This window comes from Rhynchophorus ferrugineus, unplaced genomic scaffold (genome assembly GCF_030347505.1).
Source record: "Rhynchophorus ferrugineus isolate W39M unplaced genomic scaffold, kcgeb_rfMv2 rfM1, whole genome shotgun sequence".
In the NCBI taxonomy this organism is placed as follows: domain Eukaryota; kingdom Metazoa; phylum Arthropoda; class Insecta; order Coleoptera; family Curculionidae; genus Rhynchophorus; species Rhynchophorus ferrugineus.
In genome coordinates this window covers 22,500,370-22,521,737 of record NW_027472580.1, presented here as the reverse complement: position 1 = coordinate 22,521,737, position 21,368 = coordinate 22,500,370, and the positions used below count along the sequence as shown (strand labels likewise).

The following is a 21,368-nucleotide window of genomic DNA, read 5'->3' as shown; positions in this document are numbered from 1 at the left end:
TTTCTCTTCATTGCTGGTCCTTTTTGCAACAACAGTTCATTAAATTTATTCGAATGTCGACGGTAAACATCCGCAGTAACAGTTTCATTCAGTTCTAGCACACTACACTGCACCTTACCGATCCTACTGTATTCACGGTAAAACTATATGGCCATGAGTATTCCATTGTGGTGGATGACTTTCCTGAACTAACCCATAACATTTTGCTCTTGGAATTGTCGTAGCAGATCCGCTTTCCATAGCCACTCGCAATATACCTCAGAAAACTCTTTATTCTTCTGGCAAGCAATGTTGAAACTATTAATCTAGCTAGCCGAGCTTTGGATATTCCTTATAACATGTAAAAGCCTGGAAATAGTATACCCTTCAATTGCTTAGCAATTTAAATTCTTTTAAATTAATTTTTTTCGTCTGATAAGTTTATAATTTATTATTGGCCGTTCTTCACAAAAATCGCCACATTTAATTAATTTGATGAGAAGCCGATATAACAGAGTGACAATATCTATATATGTCGAATAGGCTACAAGCTTTAATGAATATCACAATCGAATTTTGAGAGTTCCACACATTGCGTTTGAATAATGCAATAATACTAACAATAACTATACTGCTACATGCAAAACTGTTATTTTATACAGATAAATGTCACAACTATCGAATTTAACCGTGAAAGCAATTTATTTTAATTATTATTTGATTAAGTTATTGCAACAGGCACCTGAAATATATTTATTCCTAAACATAAGAAGTACGAAGGGAAAAGTCAAATGATCGCTCGAATAAATAACAGGTGGGCAAAAGTCCCGCTACCATTTTGAGTGCGTGCTATCTTGGTTATGTGACTTTTAGTTCCGTTTTAACCATTGTGTTGTGTAGAGGTCCAAATTTAATTATGGATAAATATATGTCACAACAACGGGCAGAAATAATGACAAAATTTATTGAAAATAATCGTTCCATTACTGCCAGCGGAAAACGTTTTTCCACGAAGACTAATTTCGCAAAGTGGCGATTTAGCATGACCAGCCGGATTTAACAGCAGGAGACTTTTTCTTATAGGCCTTTTTAAAATCAAAAGTTTATACGAATAAACCACGAACGATTCAACGTCTTAAAGACAATATTCGTCACGAAATTGAAGAAATTCAGCCTCAGATATTGCAGCATATCTTGAAAAATGCGTTAAAAGAGCCGAAAGTTGCATAACGAATCGCGGTCACCATTTAGCCGATATAATTTTTCAATCAAAACGAAAAAAATATACAGTCCAAATAAACTTTTTATGAAAACCAAACTCATTTATCTTTTCTTTGAGCAAAGTTATAGGCAATCAAAAATAGTAGGTATAAAAAATGGTAGCGAGACTTTTATCCCACGTTGTACTATGATTTTTTAATTTCCCAAAGAACTTCGGAATCTTAACTTTTACCCATTTTATAAAGATTTTGTTTTTTTGTTTTTCTTTTTCTCCTGTTACTTATTGAACGATCCTGGTATATATAAACATGTGCGCATACAAAACAAAGGAATAAACTGTACCCACAGAAAAAAAACATCGTTGAAAACTTTCTTGATATCGAGCTCCTAATCTTATAGAATAATTTAGTAGTTTGGAGTCTTTCTCGCCGATGCCCAACTTTCATTCTTCCAATTTGTGAAAGAGGCGTTCCGGGTCAAAAGGAAAATAGCGCAGCGACGTTTGCCCAAAATAATAGTCCAATCTGGCTTTCAGATCTCCCCCACGAGAACCGTTAACAAAAAAGATGTTGCCCTAAAAGTAACCAAGAGTCGTCCGCATCAAAGGCGTGGGGACCTTTAGCATCAAATCAAATAGAACTCAAACAACGATGTACACATCCGACTTATTGACACAGTCAATAACGAAACAATATATAGGTCAAGAGAATAAATAAATCTGTTTATTCGGTTTAATCAAGTAGTAATAGTTGTAAAATAAGTATTTCCAAAATTAAATATCAGTAAGATGTTTAGAAATCATTGAATTAACTTCCTTTTGTAAGCTTCTAATATACTATTCTTTTAATCCGACGAGAATGTAATGCAATAATCCAATGAGTTTTGAGGGGTTTAATTATACAACGACAGTAATTAGAGACCGTTATGTAATCGTAAGTCGCTAAATAGCACTAATAAATAAGACAACCCCTTCTACCTACTCTTTATTTTATACTAACATTCAACATAACATTTTAGAGAAGCTGATTTTTTATCTATAGAAGTAAAAAAAATATGTGTAACCCGTCCAATAAAACAGCCAATGCACGTCATATACAACATCGAATATATTGCCAATTTCGGTTTGCAAAAATATTAAATTAATTTCAAATAGAATTATATTCTTAAATAGAATGTCTGATACGTCAGAACATATAGCCGAATTAGGCAATAAAATTCAGTTTGGATTGGTACTAGAGCACCATCTTGCCAATTGTCTGAAGCATTGGCTAGAGGAGCTATAGTCTATTCAAAGTTTTTTTTAGTAATGCTTCATGGATATTTATGACGCCGAAACATGACATACATGAAAATTCTAATCTAAATAAAATAATTGAACAAAAATGTTATCAAATATAATTTATTTTAAAATTATGGTATATCTGAAAACTATAGTTAATTAAATAGCCACAATAATTTGTACGTAAGTGTTAAAACATCTTAACACTATTGCATTAAAGAATTTTGAATACGTCTGATAAACGAATGGCGGCAGATTGTCAGACGTACACAAAATTATTCAAAATATTAGTTATTATTTCTGCAGATTAAAAACCGACAAACGTTATTTTAGCGTTTTGATTATTTCGATAAATTTTAAATCGCTCTATAACATATGATATCATTTCGTTTGAAAATTCCGAAAATAATAGATAGTCAGAGTCACAAATTGGCTTTAATAAAATATTTCGAAGAAGAACGATCAAATCTGATTTTTGGTTGAAAATGTTTGACGGGTAACCTCTTATTATCACCAATGTTTTGAAGACATTTGACAATAGTATGGACCAGTACCGATGCATCAGACAGCCTTCCGTCTCTTTTTAATTACAACTAGAAGGGAAAAACAGCTCCAAATTTAAAATGAACTGAAAAACAAACTGAATTTGACGCTAGATCCGGTATGATTATATATGTGGCTATGACATGCATTGGCTGTTGATACCATGTCGGTATTGATACCAGAGGGCCAAAATTAATGTTAATATGCTTTGTTGGTATATGTTCGTGGATTGGTGCAGTGGTCAAGACGACAGGATAGTCCTCCTACTGTTGCTATAATCGTTGGTTCGAATCTTGTTGAGGCCGTCATTTATATAAAAGGTTAAGTAAAACCGGATATCTTCTGGGCTCACCTCTAAGATGATCACTTGTCAGTCAATAGTTTTTATTGGGAATATAAAAAATTTTCAATTTTTACGACAATAAATATAAGACTATATAAATAATAATTATTTATTTCAACTCCAATAAAAATGTTCAATTTCTACAATAGCATTTCATATGAAAATATTACCTAAAAATTCTAGGCAGTAACTTTTTATGGTATTAAATATAATATAATACAATATAACATATATTTAATTTTTGAATTACCTTTTCTAACCTTCCTAATTTTAACAAATTTTTTATATTATTTTTGTAATAACAATGGTTTGCTGAGAACACTGAACACTATTAATCCCATAAAATAAAACTGTGATGATATCTTATATTGTTACGCAATTTTGATGTTATAGAAGAATGGAAATATATGCTTATTTGCTAATACATTAAAATATGCTTTTGGTATGATTAACAACCTTATTTCTGTTTATACCTGAAATAGAATCAACAGATACAACTGGTTTTATTTGCTCATTATTTTATTACTGAATTTTTATTTTTACTTATTTATTTTACGATCATTATCACATGGTCAAACAGGAAAATAGGTTAAAGGTAATCGTTTTGTCTTTTTTTAAAAATTCTTGGACTTTGCCAACTGCTGGTTCCTTGTTGGCGTACATTTTCGTTTCCTCACCACAAATCCGTGAAAACGTAGACTATTAAAGTAAATGAAACAAAATCTACCCATGTTACATTCACTCTGCGCAGAAGCACATACTTGTTAGACGAAAACAACTTGCACTTCAACTATATCAAAAATATTGACTTATCGGACGCAAATCCAAGTTTACATATCATTATATAATAAGTACTTTAATAGAGTGTTAGAGCATCCCAATGTCTTCGTTAATCAGATAAATGCGCGACGTAATAGTAAAGTGCTAGAAGGTTTAACACTATCCGATCTGGTCATGGGACATATATACAATTTAGTAAATAATCTAATGATATGATTTTCTATATATATACTCTTAATATAATATTAAGAAATGCTTATTGTCCATTGGGCGGGTTATTGAACCACTAACAGTAACAATTTTAAAAAATATGAATAATGTATCTCTAGGTAAAACTTGATAAATTAATATTGATATTTGTTCTAGGTCGATCCTATCAAGGCATCAACGAAGAAATAATATGGGTCAGTATAGGAATGGGTATAGCTATCGCTGTATTGATAACAGTCGCGCTCTGCTACATCATGAGGGAAAAGTGCGTCCAACGGAGAGAATACTATATTACAGCATGAACTGTAGTGCCGGTGTGAATACAACTCAACCCCCATCTCTGCGCTGTGGAGGATGAGCAGTATTCCGCTTAACTTGGGTTGTAGGGTTTGTTTTTTCATACCGGTGCTCTCGATAGGTCATCAGTTTTAAATGTGATTTCTCATTCAAATATTAGATGAACACTAGTTAAACTTCACCAATTTGCCACTATTAAATAAACAAATCAGCGAATGTTATAGGTAATATGGAAAATTGAGCAACTATGTTATGATATTTCTGCATTTATTATCTCAATCATTAATATCTTATCACTGAGGTATTTTCAGAACTTACAAAACAATTACAAAAGGTTTCTACATTTTAGTTTAAGATGGTTTTAAGAAGAAACATCATCTCAAACTAATTTTAATACAGGCCTTCATGAAAATGTATTTCTTACTTATTTCCAAATTATCGTAAACTTTATCAATATTTCAAATAACAGCTTCTCTCAATTATCTTATTTAATACATTTTCTAAGATTGTTTTACATTTACAAGTTGTATGTATGATGTTAACTAGAAAAATAAAGCAAACTAATATTTTTAATTACAATTATAAATTTCAAAATTATATTTTTCAGAAATGTGATAATTACCATGCCTCATAGATTGACTATTTTATTTCTCATAGAGTTAGAGTTTCATCAAATAACAATAGAAGCTTAGTAAGAACAATTCTCTCATTACTTATCAGTCGACCCTCGTATAATAAATTTCACAATAATCAACGATATATGTTCTAATAAAGTAATAATTCATCACCATCACCAGCGACTAAGCTTCTTAAAATGTAATTAAGCTTCTTAACTATAATTAAAGTAAAATATAATTTTTAGTTAAATCGATATAATAAAGTCTAATATTATGTATATTTTAAAAACTAGAACGAAAATAGATACCTAAGTACAACTCAAGCCTATACTCAAGTTTAGAAACAAACTTTATTTGCCGATAAAATTATTAAAAATCAGCGAAAAATAAGTTTTAAAGAAAATGAACTTTGAAAATAAATTATAAACTTACGGATAATGTTGTTATGATGCGACCGTCTCAAGACATAACCGTTAACTCACCCTAAGAATGGGTTCTTTAATGGCCATTTTAATGGGCCCAACTGGATCTTATAAAGGTAATTGGAATGCAGAGAAGCGTACAAATGTTTAAGTATTTGGGTTAATTGATTTAAAAGTTATAACGTATGGTACATCCGGAATAATAGGGATTAAGAAGTTCAGGCGGCGTCAGCTCTACTTTACATTTATCGAGACTTTTCTTACATTGGTGGAAAAACAAAATATTTTCAATAAAACTATTAACCTTATATAACTTAAACTATAACTTCGTCTGAACAATACCTATTTAATGAGTAATGTAGTACTTCTTACTACTAAATGGCTAAAAAAGCAAGAAAATATTGAATCGAAATCTATAAGGTTCCATTAATTTGTTTACACTAATGTTAATGTATACAGTATTATTGTGTTCTAATTTAAACACCAATCTAGTCCATTTTGGCGCAGCTATTGATTTCCTTTCCCAAATATCTATGGAGATCATTATTTCTGAAGTATATTGGGACATTAACAGCACTCCACTAATTTTTTTTTGAAATTGTTGAATTATGTCCAGGATGTTCTTCTTGGCACAAGCCCATATCTAGATCCTATATGTCCTTATGGGCCTACACATTTGGTTATATGGCATTACATTATTATAGAATTTTCTCTATTGGCTATTTCTTACAAATAGAAATTCTTTAAATTAAATTAAAAATTATTTTATTTAAAATTTATTTCTTCTTCTTTACAGAAACCTTCCAGCACAGCTTCGCCTCCAGTGCCAACATAAAAATATCCATTTATTTATTAGTGTATTGGGACTGGTATGATATTCTATGAGTTCTGCGTGGTCACATCTCTGGTTTTTGAGAAAATGTGAATTTCAAATACATTAGATCCTCTAGAACTACCACACTAAAGAACTTCTGTAAGCACCAAAAATAGTGAATATAATATTCACTACTTATTACTATTAATTCATTCAAATAGATTAAGTAATATTATATATCCTTAACGGGAGTATGTTTAATTATGCTCATACATAAAACAGAGTGAGCTTTTTCATTCCTTGTTGCACATAATGTTATTTTTGTTTCATTTTTCTAGATATGGCACAAGATTTTCATAAAGTTTTATGACCAGTGTGTTTTAATTTTAAATTAAGCAAAATGTTATCCATACAATTGACAGAATTGTTAAAATCTCATATTTTGGATAGGACTTTCAGGATTAAGAATGAGGATGCCTATTCGGAATTGAAAAAAAAATAAGAGGGAGTGCTGCAGAGTAGAGTATTGGGACTGATCCTTAGGTGAAAACCTCGAGGAAACGGCAATAAAATTGCAAACGGCAGTAAATTAAATCGGTAACTAAACCAATCGATGAAGAATCGGTTTGAATGAGACTAAATCTGTTCACGCCAATTTTACATATAAGAGAAATCGACACATCCCTATCAGAAAATCCAAGATTCCATACGCTAACGCAGCAAAATATTCAGAAATGGCACTGGAGGCGAAGCTGTGCTGGAAGGTTTCTGTAAAGAAGAAGAAATAATTTTTAAATAAAATAAATTTTAATTTAATTTAAAGAATTTCTATTTGTAAGAAATAGCCAATAGAGAAAATTCTATAATAATGTAATGCCATATAACCAAATGTGTAGGCCCATAAGGACATATAGGATCTAGATATGGGCTTGTGCCAAGAAGAACATCCTGGACATAATTCAACAATTTCAAAAAAAATTAGTGGAGTGCTGTTAATGTCCCAATATACTTCAGAAATAATGATCTCCATAGATATTTGGGAAAGGAAATCAATAGCTGCGCCAAAATGGACTAGATTGGTGTTTAAATTAGAACACAATAATACTGTATACATTAACATTAGTGTAAACAAATTAATGGAACCTTATAGATTTCGATTCAATATTTTCTTGCTTTTTTAGCCATTTAGTAGTAAGAAGTACTACATTACTCATTAAATAGGTATTGTTCAGACGAAGTTATAGTTTAAGTTATATAAGGTTAATAGTTTTATTGAAAATATTTTGTTTTTCCACCAATGTAAGAAAAGTCTCGATAAATGTAAAGTAGAGCTGACGCCGCCTGAACTTCTTAATCCCTATTATTCCGGATGTACCATACGTTATAACTTTTAAATCAATTAACCCAAATACTTAAACATTTGTACGCTTCTCTGCATTCCAATTACCTTTATAAGATCCAGTTGGGCCCATTAAAATGGCCATTAAAGAACCCATTCTTAGGGTGAGTTAACGGTTATGTCTTGAGACGGTCGCATCATAACAACATTATCCGTAAGTTTATAATTTATTTTCAAAGTTCATTTTCTTTAAAACTTATTTTTCGCTGATTTTTAATAATTTTATCGGCAAATAAAGTTTGTTTCTAAACTTGAGTATAGGCTTGAGTTGTACTTAGGTATCTATTTTCGTTCTAGTTTTTAAAATATACATAATATTAGACTTTATTATATCGATTTAACTAAAAATTATATTTTACTTTAATTATAGTTAAGAAGCTTAATTACATTTTAAGAAGCTTAGTCGCTGGTGATGGTGATGAATTATTACTTTATTAGAACATATATCGTTGATTATTGTGAAATTTATTATACGAGGGTCGACTGATAAGTAATGAGAGAATTGTTCTTACTAAGCTTCTATTGTTATTTGATGAAACTCTAACTCTATGAGAAATAAAATAGTCAATCTATGAGGCATGGTAATTATCACATTTCTGAAAAATATAATTTTGAAATTTATAATTGTAATTAAAAATATGCATGTGCAACAAGGAATGAAAAAGCTCACTCTGTTTTATGTATGAGCATAATTAAACATACTCCCGTTAAGGATATATAATATTACTTAATCTATTTGAATGAATTAATAGTAATAAGTAGTGAATATTATATTCACTATTTTTGGTGCTTACAGAAGTTCTTTAGTGTGGTAGTTCTAGAGGATCTAATGTATTTGAAATTCACATTTTCTCAAAAACCAGAGATGTGACCACGCAGAACTCATAGAATATCATACCAGTCCCAATACACTAATAAATAAATGGATATTTTTATGTTTTACATTAAATATTATAATATTTTAATATTATTAGAATATATAATATGTTTTACATTTCACTTCGAAGTTGATATGAAATCTAAAGACATAGGCAAGAACAATGAACATTTGAAACTGACTGGCCTGTAGCATAAGGCTAGTCAATTGACAGACCCCAAAAATGAGGATCCATACAGCTCACATTGTGTCATCTCAACATTTATTTCTGTTAATCAATATATATATATATATATATATATATATATATATATATATATATATATATATATATATATATATATATATATATATATGTATATATATATATATATGTATATATATATATATATATGTATATATATATATATATATATATATATATATATATATATATATATATATATATATATATATATATATATATATATATATATTTATAGACTTCCTCACCATTCATTAATCATTATCTCAAAAATAAATATTTTTTTTATATTGCTTGAGATTATGCCCTAGTATTGGGTGGTTATGAACTGATTTTGAGCTCCATTCTGGCAATTGAGAAAATGTCGTCCAGACATGCTATTATCATTTCATTCATGGGCTTTCTAGCGAAAAAGAAAATAGTACCATTGATCTGGATCCTTAGCTATTTGGAGATAGAAGAAAACTAAATGACAGTCAGCAGCTTTGCAGCTAGGAAGGCTTGAGTATTGATGAATCTATATAAAAAATCTAATATAATATCTATAATATCCGAAATATATATCTAATGTAAAAAAAAAATATATATAAAAGGTTCTTATTCGTCTCTCATTCATTTTACTTTCCAAAATATAAAGTATTAAAGGCCAAACTATATCAACCAAACTACTTTGGGAGAGAGTTATGAAACTTCATAATAAATTATGAAAACTTACGGATAGTGGTGTTATGATGCGACAGTTTACGACCATAACCGTTAATTCGCTGGAAGAATGGCTTCTTTAATAACAATTTTAATGGGCTCGTTCAGTGTTAGGAAACGTAAAATCGTTGAACTACTTGCATTAAATGAGTTAAAAAGTAGTCAATCTTATCTTTTATACGAAAACTGAAAATGTGCAAATGCAGCACGTATTTCTCATTACATTTTGATCATTAATATTTTATTTCATATATGTATGAACTATTTTTACGGAGGAGCTTAAATTCAATTACATTTCAATATCTGTTTTAACAAACAAAATCCAATTAAAATATTCGATGCAATATAAAATACAAAAAAGTAATCTAAAAACTGTCGTGCAATCATATTTATTCAAGATTTTTTTCATGAACATACAAATAATATAGTTATATAATACAATATTTTAATGAATATATTATTAAATGAATAGTCTGTACATCTGTCAAAATGTTTGTAGAGAATAAATAAAATTACTTAAACAGTTACATGTAGTCTGTTTAAAGTTTTTTTTGTACATACGTGTGTTGCCGGATCAACTCTAAGTTTTAATTCAGTTTGGATTTGACGTTCACCAAAATTCTAATCTAAATAAATTAACTGAACAAAAATGTTATCAAATATAATTTATCTTAATACTATAGTACATCTAAAAACTACAGTTAATTATACAGTCACAATAGTTTATAGGTTAGAGTTATAATCTCTTACCACTATTGCTTTCAAGAAATTTGCACACGTCTGACAACCGGGCAACTTTCAAAGGCATATTCATTTACGTGTTGTAACTAATCAGACAGCATTGTGTCTCTTTTTAACTAGAATAAAACGATAATTTGCAAATTGTGGCAGGCAATACATTAAACATTTTGATGACGTATACACAAAAAAACTTTGAATAGACTATACAAAAGATCGTAAACAAGAATATAGTTAAAGGTGTTAAACATACACAGCTATAAATAAAATGTAAAAAGTAGAAAAAAAAGATAGTTCTAATAGCAAACGGATTAAATGATGTTTTTTTCTCCTGGAGATAACTAAACAGCATCTTCAATTCATCAAGAGTAATAAAAGCTTCAAGAAAGTGAGATATATCATTTATCATTCGAATATGTTTAGTCCGTAAGAATCTGTTATAAAAGAATGTATAAACTGGCCAAAACCAATCATAAGCCTATTATAACTATTACAGTCGTTCCACTAAAAGATCACGTTGAAAATGCTGTCAAGCAGAGTTTGTAAAATCGTAAATTTCGTTTTAAACTCGAAGCGGATTTTTCCTTCTCATTTACCCTAGTTAAAAAGAGACGAAATCCTGCCTAATGAGTTGGAACGTGTTACCGAAACAATCTATAAAATTCATTTTGTATTGGTCGACCCTGTTGTTAGAGGTCTACAAAATTCTTCAAAAGGTTAGTGATATTGTTTTGATGTCATAAACCCACAAACATTGTAAACCAAAAGTTCAATTTAATGCGACAACATTGAGACGTGCAGACGTTCTAAATTTTGATAACGTCCGTTATCTGTTTTATTGGATATATGGTCATTTTAAGAAAATCTTATTAATAAAATATGATAAATCTTGTAATTCAGATGGTAAAAAAATTCATTATCACTCAAAACTGCCTTTCTAGCTGCAAAGCTGCTGGCTGTCATTTGGTTTCCTTCTATCTCCAAACAGCTAAAGATCCAGATCAACGGTACTATTTTCTTTTTCCCTAGCAAGCCCATGAATGAAGCGATAACAGTATGCCTGGACGACGCATCCTCAATTGCCAGAATGGAAGTCAAAATCAGTTACCACCCAATACCAAGGCACATTCTCAAGCAATATATGAAAAATATTTCAGCTGAGATAATTAATGAATGATTAGGAAGTCTATAAATATGAATGATATGAATACGCACACCCCAATATAGTATATATATTTGACAAAACTGAGTGTTTCCTTCCAAAGATCTTGTACCAAATCTCTTTAAATCACTTAAAGAGAGATGGAATTTCGCAGGAAATACTTCCTTTGGTGCCAATTTTCTGGATTTCCTGGACATATTGAAATAGCGTTTTCGTTATGAAGAAGATAATTCAATAAGCAGAGCATTTTAGGAGAGAGTATCATCTTGAGTACACAAAGCATCAGATGGATTGCCCAAATATTTATGAATTAATCCAATGAATTCTCTATACTTCAAGAATCCTTAAACAACGTAACTTATCTATCGATTTTTTAGTATGAGAGATACTTTATTACTGCCTCGCCCGAAAGAACATGCTCGTATGCCAAACTATTTTCCTTATCATGGTTTTCCGAGCAGAAAGTTGTTATGATTCTCAAAACACCATTTCTATCAATGTTAATAACGCCTTTCTTGTTATGAATGGAAATTACAAATTGCTTTAGGTTTAATGTTCTTGTCATTAATATTTGAGTAAAAATCGACCAAAGATTTATGTGATGATATTTTCTGCATTAGTTTTTCTCATAATTTTACTCATTTATTGTTATTGTTTTAAGTTGTTTTTGAAAATTTTCTCTCAATCTTCTCAAGCCGCTGTCTTCTCTAAAATATGTTTTTAGACTATTGTGTTTTACTGCCAGCTATTACCAGATACTCGGACCACAAATCTCCAGCCTTGATACAAGGAACAAGTGCGGCAAAAGTTCTGCTACCATTTTGATTGCCCGCCGTCTTGGTTATGTGAGGATACATTAAAAATTATCGTGGTCCGGTAGATTGACTATAATGCACTAGCGCGCGCATCCCCAGTGATAGAAATATTTGAATATTCTCAAAAAAAGCAAGACCCAAACTTTCTCAAAGTAAAATTAAATTAAACTATTTAAGCTAAAGTTAAACGTAACAATTATACACAATAACAAGTTGATGTTGTTTGTTTCGCCTCTATCTTCAGATTTACTGCGTCTTATCCAGTAGCTGTATTGCTTCCACATTGCTGTGATTTTGCGCCTTTCATTCATGTTTTACAGCGAATTCTTGGATAACTTTATAGATCCATTTGATTTCGTATATGCATTGGTAATTTATCGAAGAACTTTGTCTTTGACATTTTTGGGATTACTACTCAGTTTTATGTTTTAGTACAATCCCGTCAAAGTCCAAAGAGGTTTGATTATTGACTAAAAAATCAATATTTTTTATCTCAAGGCCAATTTGGGAGTATACACCAGCTAAACAGTGATCAGTTTTCTACCCAATTGAGATAAATAACGTGATATTTCGCTAATTCTGCCCGAGGAATTAGGAAATCTTCAAGTTATACAACTAGTTAATAATAACAATTCTAAATAGAAATTACTTAAAATGATAAAAACTAAATAACAGAGATAATAGAAGCAGAAAAAAGCAGATCAGAGATCCTTGTACTTAGCTAAACTCATTATTTTTATTGGAATACTTAATTAAAAATATCAACATTAGATAAAACAAATTTACTGTTCAATTATTCGTAATATCCATCAAGACTGTCATTTTAGTAGTGGCAATAACAATTCTGCACATTAGAGAACATCTTTATATTCATTACCCTTATAATATGTTTAGGATATTTTCTTGATAGAGCTGTAATGAGTGAGATTCGCTATGGAATCCGAATTAACATGTCTGTTAAGATAACAACAGCTTTGTACAGAGAGTAATTTTATTATTATGTTAAATGATGATTTTAACAAATTATATTTAATATATTTAGCTGAGTATATGTTAAGATTGTCCATAGAATGATAAATAAATTAATCTATAAAGAAGAGAGAATAAACTGTTATTTTAAATCAGATATCTTTTAAAATATATACCATATTATGAAGCAGAGCTAAGCCAATAAAATAACCAGACTGATTTTAATTAATAACACTCAGAATCAGTTATAGTTCCAAATATTGCAGAACATTTTCTAAAAATTCATACGTCTTGGCAATGAGAACATTTTTCCTTCTTATTTTATCATAACTAAAAAGATATAGAATGACGTCTGATGCGTCGGGACATGCCCATGAAATTGGATTAGGTTCCAAAATTCCCTAAAATACTAGTAATAATAATTGAATGGATAAATATAAATTTTAATGACTTTGGCTATTTTATTGGATAGGCTATAGAAGCATTTTTTAAAATCTTAAGTTGACAATAAAAATTAATTATTTTGCTTTTATGAAATTCAAATTAAATAAACTGTATCTAATATTGTGATATAAAAAGGAAATGCTGGATGAAATAACTAATATAAACAGAACTACTTTAATGTTTGTTGTTGTTGTTATGTTGTCTATGTTCCTGATATGCTTTAGTCTTAAGTTAGAATAGTGCTTTATCATAGGGGCATGTAATTTCAAATGAAAAAATTAAACACATTTTATTTGTTAACTCCCCAAAATGTGAAGATTCTTTCAATTTATATTAATGATATATTGCTAATATCATTTTAACTATTTATTAAAAGAGAAAACTACCAAATATGTGAATTGTCTATAAAACCAGTCTAATGGTACATTAATAGTGGCATATTTTTTTATTTTTAGGATACTTTCTTGACAGAACTGTAAGTAAGACTTATCATCCCATTCTGTATATTTCTGTTTATACTTGAACAGCTTTGTACAGATAATCAAGTTTATTTTAAATTGTCTGTTTATTTTAATTAAATAAAAATGCTTTTAAACGAAGTAACATTATTTGCAATTTTAATGTACATGTAAAATTATATACCATAATATAAAAAAAATTATATGTTATAACATTATTGTTAAATATCAGCGTTGTACTTATTTAATAAAAAATATGGTATATTTTTAATTAATTTACGTTTAAAATTGTGATATAAAACAAAGTTTAGATGAACTAATTTATATTAGTGCAACATTTTCGAGTTTCAGTACAGTTGCTTTGTACAAATATGGTAAGATAAACTGTTTTATATATATAAAGCTGTTACTAGCCAGGGTAGTAATGATAATTAATTAGGCCTATAGGGTATTTTGAGATATATTTCATTATGTTTAGCACGTTGAAAGCGGAATTATATTTTCTGAACCTTTTTCGGAAATTTAATGTTGAAATTTCAAAAAGGTACCAAAACAATTGCTCTGGTTTGATTTAAAAACAGCAAGAAACGGGTGAAGTATATTAGTCCTTTCTTGTGGACCAAAATAAAAACTATTTAGATTTAGATTTTAGAAGAGAAAAAAATGATGTTTGTCAATTGTAAGGAAAAACATTCAATAAAGGAATGTTTCGAATAATAGGTTTTTTTAATATACATTTTATATCAAACAATACAATTTAACACTGTAGTATATCCAAAGAAGTTTTGTACATATGTCGTCAAGATGTTATGCCTGTCGCAATTTGTAAATTCGTTTTAGAAACAGACAATATATTCCTTCTTATTTTATTCTAGTTAAAAAGAGAATAAAAAGTATAACTGAACTAGTCTGTTAAAGTCGTCCGGTTGTCAAACGTATGTAAAATTTCCAAATAAGTGATTATAACCCAGAAAACGATGTTTTAATGCTTTGCTTGTTTTGATAAATTTGAAATCGCTGCTTATTATTATTCTGATTGAAAATTCCGAAGCCAGACAGAACAGATTACCTCTCTAATAAGTTACTTTGAACAGAGATAAAGGAGGTCCCTCTTGTCAGTAAAATTTGTTAGAGAGGTAAGCATTTTTAACTGTTAAATATTAATTTGTTGCGATTTTTATTATTGCCGCGAAATTATTTTATCGCGTGTTGCAGCTGCACTGCGTATTAACATGGATACGGTCACACAATATCTCTATCAGAGAATAAATATTTTAATTGTATAAAAAAAGTAAGTAGTTTTTAAATACAAACATAATTTGATCCAATTATTTCAAGGAAACTGTTAGTCTGAAAAGTATATTAACAATTAAACTTATTATTTCAATTTATGTATTTAGATGTGACATGAATATTTCGGAACTGGACCAATTTACTCAATGATCTCTCACGACAAGATGATAATATAAATACTGTTATCCAACAAAAGTTACCAACATATTATTTATATAATATCATATTATATTACTCACCAACAAGTTGAGTATATAATTAATATATGATAACTGTAGGAAATGCTATAGTAAATATAGTAAATATAGTAAAGAGAATAAGAGATTTATGTGCAGAGATATGAGTTATTGATTAGAATATACATAAGCATTTGGTTAAAATGTGCCAGGAGAAAAATAATAGTAACTCTTTTGCAAATATGGCAAATGTATTAAGGAGAATGCAGTGATTAAATCTAGATTTATCAAGAAAGATGTTTACATGTATTAACAAACAAACTAAAGCACACAAGAACTATGCGTAAAAGGTGAATATTAAATGTAAGAAAAGTAAAATATATTACTTGTATACACAATTATTAATTAGGTAGATGAGGCCTCCAAGGGATGTAACTAAAAACGCACCCAGAGCTCTACTCATAGGTGGTATGGAAAATAGTTCAATGTAAATACAGAATCAAACACAACCCTAACTTACAAACTATTATAACTTATACTCAGTTGTAATTTTAAATATTTCGATAATATAAACATTTACTATAATGTTAAAATAAATGATATTTCATAACAATATTTTTGTTAAATTATCTTATTTATATTGTAACTGTGTTGTATGTTAAAGCCAAACTGAACTAAAACTCAGATATGGCAACAAGGCGAAGTTTTGATGTTGCAAATTTAGATGATATATTCTCAAAACTTCTTTGGATACACTGTAGTTTACTTACTTAGTGTTCTGGCAATCGTTAGTAGTTAGGAAATTTGATAAAACATATGAGATCTCCTCCGGCACTAAAGCCAGATGTATTGGTAAAATACAGTCCTGACTCAGAATCCACCAACATTGGTTATTTTCGATATCTGAAGAAGCGCTTCATGCGTTCGAAACGTGTATTTTGAAATTAATACCTCAATCGAAGTGGAAAAAGTGCTCAAAAAATTGGATCCAAAACATGGAAAATTGCATCAATATTTCCTTATCTTATCATCATAAACATATATCAATATCAACCCTTGTTTGCAATGTATGGTCACATATTGAAAAATGGCGAAAACACTGGATTCAAGCCAATATCGGACTTTAAAAATGTATGTTTATTACCGAAATTTTAATTCTCCATTGGCTATTACCAGTTAGTTAAATTTATATTGCGGAATATCTACTTAAACTGAGTCCAGACTAAAAATATCCTGATAATATTATCCAATGGATATTTAAGATTTATGTTCAAATAACTAGCGACAAAAATGTTAGAAGATAATTGAACTACTATAATTAATGAATTATCATTCAAGTAAGTAATTAGGAAAAAACTGGTGGTAAATGGTATGAAAAATGCTAATATATTTTAAAATATTATTTTATTATATATAAAACATTTACCTTTCAATGCCTTTGAATGATAATTTTCTATCTTTAACTGACTGGCTGTTTCATATATTTGTCGAATAGCATCCTCACCATAGCACAGTCCTCAACGATTAAACCTGTAACAAAAATAAACGATATGAAATGAAATACATATAAAAACACATTTTTTACTACTAGATTATTTAATAAGTTCGTAGACCATGTAATAATCAAAACAGTGCGCCCAAAAATCCACCTTACATACAACACAGGATGGATGATGCATTCACTAATAATGATGATCATAATAGACGATATATCACCAAAATCTTAGAAGCGGAACAAAAGAAAAGGCGTTAACATTAATCCATTAATGGGTTTCAAGACAAATTCGTATTTAGAAATGTTGGTATACAAAAAGCATTGTATTAATGAACTATCTAAAAATTCGTAAAAAATAAACTCTAATTATTATTTTTACCTTTTTACAAAATGATGTCTAAAATTAATTAATATAATTGTTCTGTCTAATTTAGCAGAGATCTAGTTTCAGAATTTATAGGAGAACTTAATATGTTAAAACATGTCTAAACACAGATTTCTTAAGTAGCTAATGAAGTATTGCAGTTTGATGTGCCTATAATTTTCTAAGGGTATTATAAATCCTTTTGTTCCAAGGAACTACTAAAAGTTTAAGAGAATCAGATATCCACCATCAACTGTATATAATTTCAATATTTTTGTGTCGCAATTACTACCACCTATATAAAATTATCATTTCGATAGTACTGTTAAACTCATCATCATAAAAATTATTACGTGTACTTTAATTAATTAATTTACTCTTCTAGAGTTGTACTAATCGTATTTTACTTAATGTTCTCAATATTCTACCACATTTTATGGCTGAAGTGCACTATTACCATTTTTTAAAAATTATTATAAGAGTTACAGCCACACGATACAGTCATCATCGACTTGTCGTTTCTGGGTATATTAGTTGCCTTAATACATCCTAGTTCAAATTTTTCATTTATCTCTCGCTAAAGCGCGCTAAAAAGTTCAAACATTGGAATGCGGAAATGACGGTTAGGATACGGTAAGTGACGTCAGTGTTTCGTAACGTTTCTGATTGGTGTCTAACTTAATATAGCAAATTTTTAAATTTTCGGTTTTATCACTACATAGTATAAAACAAAGTCGCCTTTTCTGTCCCTATATCCCTATGTGCGCTTAAATCTTTAAAACTACGCAACGGATTTTGATGCGCTTTTTTTTCAATAGATAGAGTGATTCAAGAGGAAGGTTTATATGTATAATACATGAATAATATACTAAGGCAACATTGCTAATTTTAAAGGTTTCTAACATGATGTCGTAAATTAACCTATTTTTTTAGGCTTATTTAGCAATTAGCAAAAACGCTGCCTAACTCTACGAGTTAGATCAAATTAATGTACTACAGTATTGTACACCATAAAAAGGTCTACAAAAAAGTCCGCGATGGTATATGTTTATCTTTTAGGGATAACCCACATTAACCATTTTTATTGTTTACTTTTTACGTGAGAAAATGGCTTATTTACGAAGCTATTTAAAGTACCTTAAATACAGTGTGCAATTAATATAGATCAATATGGTTCCTTACAGCATGTAAATTAAACAAATATTTTCGGAGATATTACAAATTTAAAATTTGCATTTAAAAATGTGTAATGTAATAAAAATTGTATGAATTTAGATATTCCAAAGATAGCAGGAAATCTTCATAGTAAGTATAGGGGAAGAGGAATTGTTTTACTCCAAATTTAATGCGTGCAAGCCAAGGGCAGTAATGAATGAACCAAAAATACTGGATCGATTTTAATCATGTTTTCATTGAGTGACATAGGCATATATATTTTATGCCCGTGCAAAGTCGGAGCGGGCCGCTAGTTTATGATAAAATCGTAGTACATATCATTGAAAAATAAAGTCTTGTTTAGAATATGTCTATCGAATATTATAAATCTATTAATCAGCTTTATATGTCAATTATCGGCAGATAGATAGCCGTTAGATAGGTAACACAATATATATATATATATATATATATATATATATATATATATATATATATATATATATATATATATATATATATAAATATTTTAGGCGCTGGCAGCTCCAACTCTTATACAGTCAAATGTTCGTCGTTTCTATTGCACATAAATCAACCACGGGCGCGTAATTTTTAAAATCATAGTCTAGCAGCGCTGTACCGCAAAATGCCGGCGGGGCAACTTTGAATTGGAAGACTGATACTTAAATTATACATTAGTAATGATATTTAAAGGGAAAGTAAGTGTGTTAAAACATTATTAAACGAATTTATTTAATTTAAGCGGTGTTATTTAAGATTTTGTGTTACTTGCGGTTATTGCCGTATTGAAGTATTACACAGTTATGGCAAACAATTATTAAGAATAATATGATCACATATAACAAATTAATGTTTCATGTTTGGCGAACACATAATAGGGAAGACAAATTGCTCTTGTCAGTGTACAAGATGGGGCAAAAGTTCCGCTACCATTTTGATCCCACGCAATTTTGGTTATGAGACGTTTAGCTCAGTTTCGTTTTAACCATCGTATTGTGTAGACGTCCAAATTTTATTATGGATAAATATACGCCGCAAGAATGAGCAGAAATAGTGACAATAATTATTATTTAATAATAAATATTAATTTAGAAAATTGCAACAATTGTAGCGGTACTTTTGCCCCATGTTTTACTACAGGTAATTCTAAAGGTCATTAAGAATTTTCTGCGATTCATTTTTAATTCCTTTTAGGTTTGATTAATAAATGCACGTTTCAACAAAGCACTAACCGAATATAGTATGTAGATAATAAATATATTAGTTTGTGCATCAACATTCAAAATGAATCTTGCAAAGAATATCAACAATTATAAAATAGCTTCATAGAATTGTAATTCCTCTTTTTTTTTGAGTTCCCATGTGGGATATAGGACAAAGTTGAACGTCTTAGAATGCAAATTAAAGATAAATCAGATTTCCATATTTAAAGGAAATACATAAAATAATAGCTTGAATTCATCTACTGACAGGGAAAACATTATAGCTACTGTTTAAAAGATCGAGGAGTGGAATTAATAAGTAAAAAACGATATTCATTTATATTTATATTTATTAGTTTTCAATATATATTTTAGGTGAGAACTATATGGAAAAATTAAAGATTATGTAAACACATAAATGAAGTAATGTAAATATGCAGCAGATAAAATGAAACTAAGTACATCATTTTCAAAGATGAAACACATAGGACAAATCGATAAAGATATTATGAATAAATAACAGTAATTTTTTAAACATTTTAAAATATTGATAAGTATAAAGCTGTTTGCTATTAAGGCAATAAAATACATAACTAGATGACATTTTATTCTTTGAACAATGTATTAATTATTTACTTTATAGATATAAGCAATTTAAAAAGGTTAGTCACTGTTAGTTTTTGAGATGTTATATTTTAATATGCAGGCATATATTACTTTAATTAATATTATATATCAAATACATTTATAATCATTTAGTGAAAAAACTGTGAAAACGAGTTTTAGTAATATTAACATATAATTTTTATAACCTTTATTCTATTGAGAGGGAAACATGATTAACTTATTAATTTGTTATCGAATTTGGAACATTCGCTATCACTAATTATTATAAATCATTGTATTGTGATTCTTTAGTACAGTCATCATGTCAGTTACAGCTTAATGATATTGTTAGCGATCCATGATTGAACCATTGCCACCGGATCCACCTACTACCATTCTTTTGTAATCCATGATCCTTGGTATCCTCGGTATCATCTCATACAGTGCACATCTTTCTTTTAATAATAATATTCCTCTTCATATTTACGCCATTATTGTTTTATTCATTGTCTGACTTAACAGATGCCATTGTCATCGTTTATATTTTTATTATTTAATGAATTATTTCAATATACGTCTTAAAACTGCTGGAGTATTTTCTTTCTAATCTCAATATCGAACAATGTATATTTGCTCTATTACGTAAACATAACGTAGTCATTTTCTTCGTCAGATTTCCAAGATCTTAATTTAGAAAACCCGTAAATATTATCCATTTCATAATACCAAAGGTTGATCTTTTT

General features: G+C 29.2%; 2 protein-coding genes across 5 annotated transcripts in view; one reads left to right on the top strand and one right to left on the bottom strand.

The window, feature by feature from the left end:
- LOC143206497 (uncharacterized) overlaps positions 1–5,617 on the top strand; it is a 192,743-nt gene extending 187,126 nt beyond the window's left edge. The window contains exon 5 of one of the 2 annotated variants that reach the window (XM_076419070.1): positions 4,512–5,617. In XM_076419070.1, coding sequence (XP_076275185.1) covers positions 4,512–4,657 — 146 coding nt within the window. In that variant the 3' untranslated portion in view covers positions 4,658–5,617. The remainder of the gene's footprint in view (positions 1–4,511) is intronic. The other variant, XM_076419069.1, reaches the window with a different exon arrangement.
- LOC143206495 (ketimine reductase mu-crystallin) overlaps positions 239–21,368 on the bottom strand; it is a 55,097-nt gene continuing 33,967 nt past the window's right edge. For 2 of the 3 annotated variants that reach the window (XM_076419066.1, XM_076419065.1), the window contains exon 6: positions 17,170–17,312. In XM_076419066.1, coding sequence (XP_076275181.1) covers positions 17,242–17,312 — 71 coding nt within the window. In that variant the 3' untranslated portion in view covers positions 17,170–17,241. Of the gene's footprint in view, positions 349–17,169; positions 17,313–21,368 lie in introns of those variants that run through there. The other variant, XM_076419064.1, reaches the window with a different exon arrangement.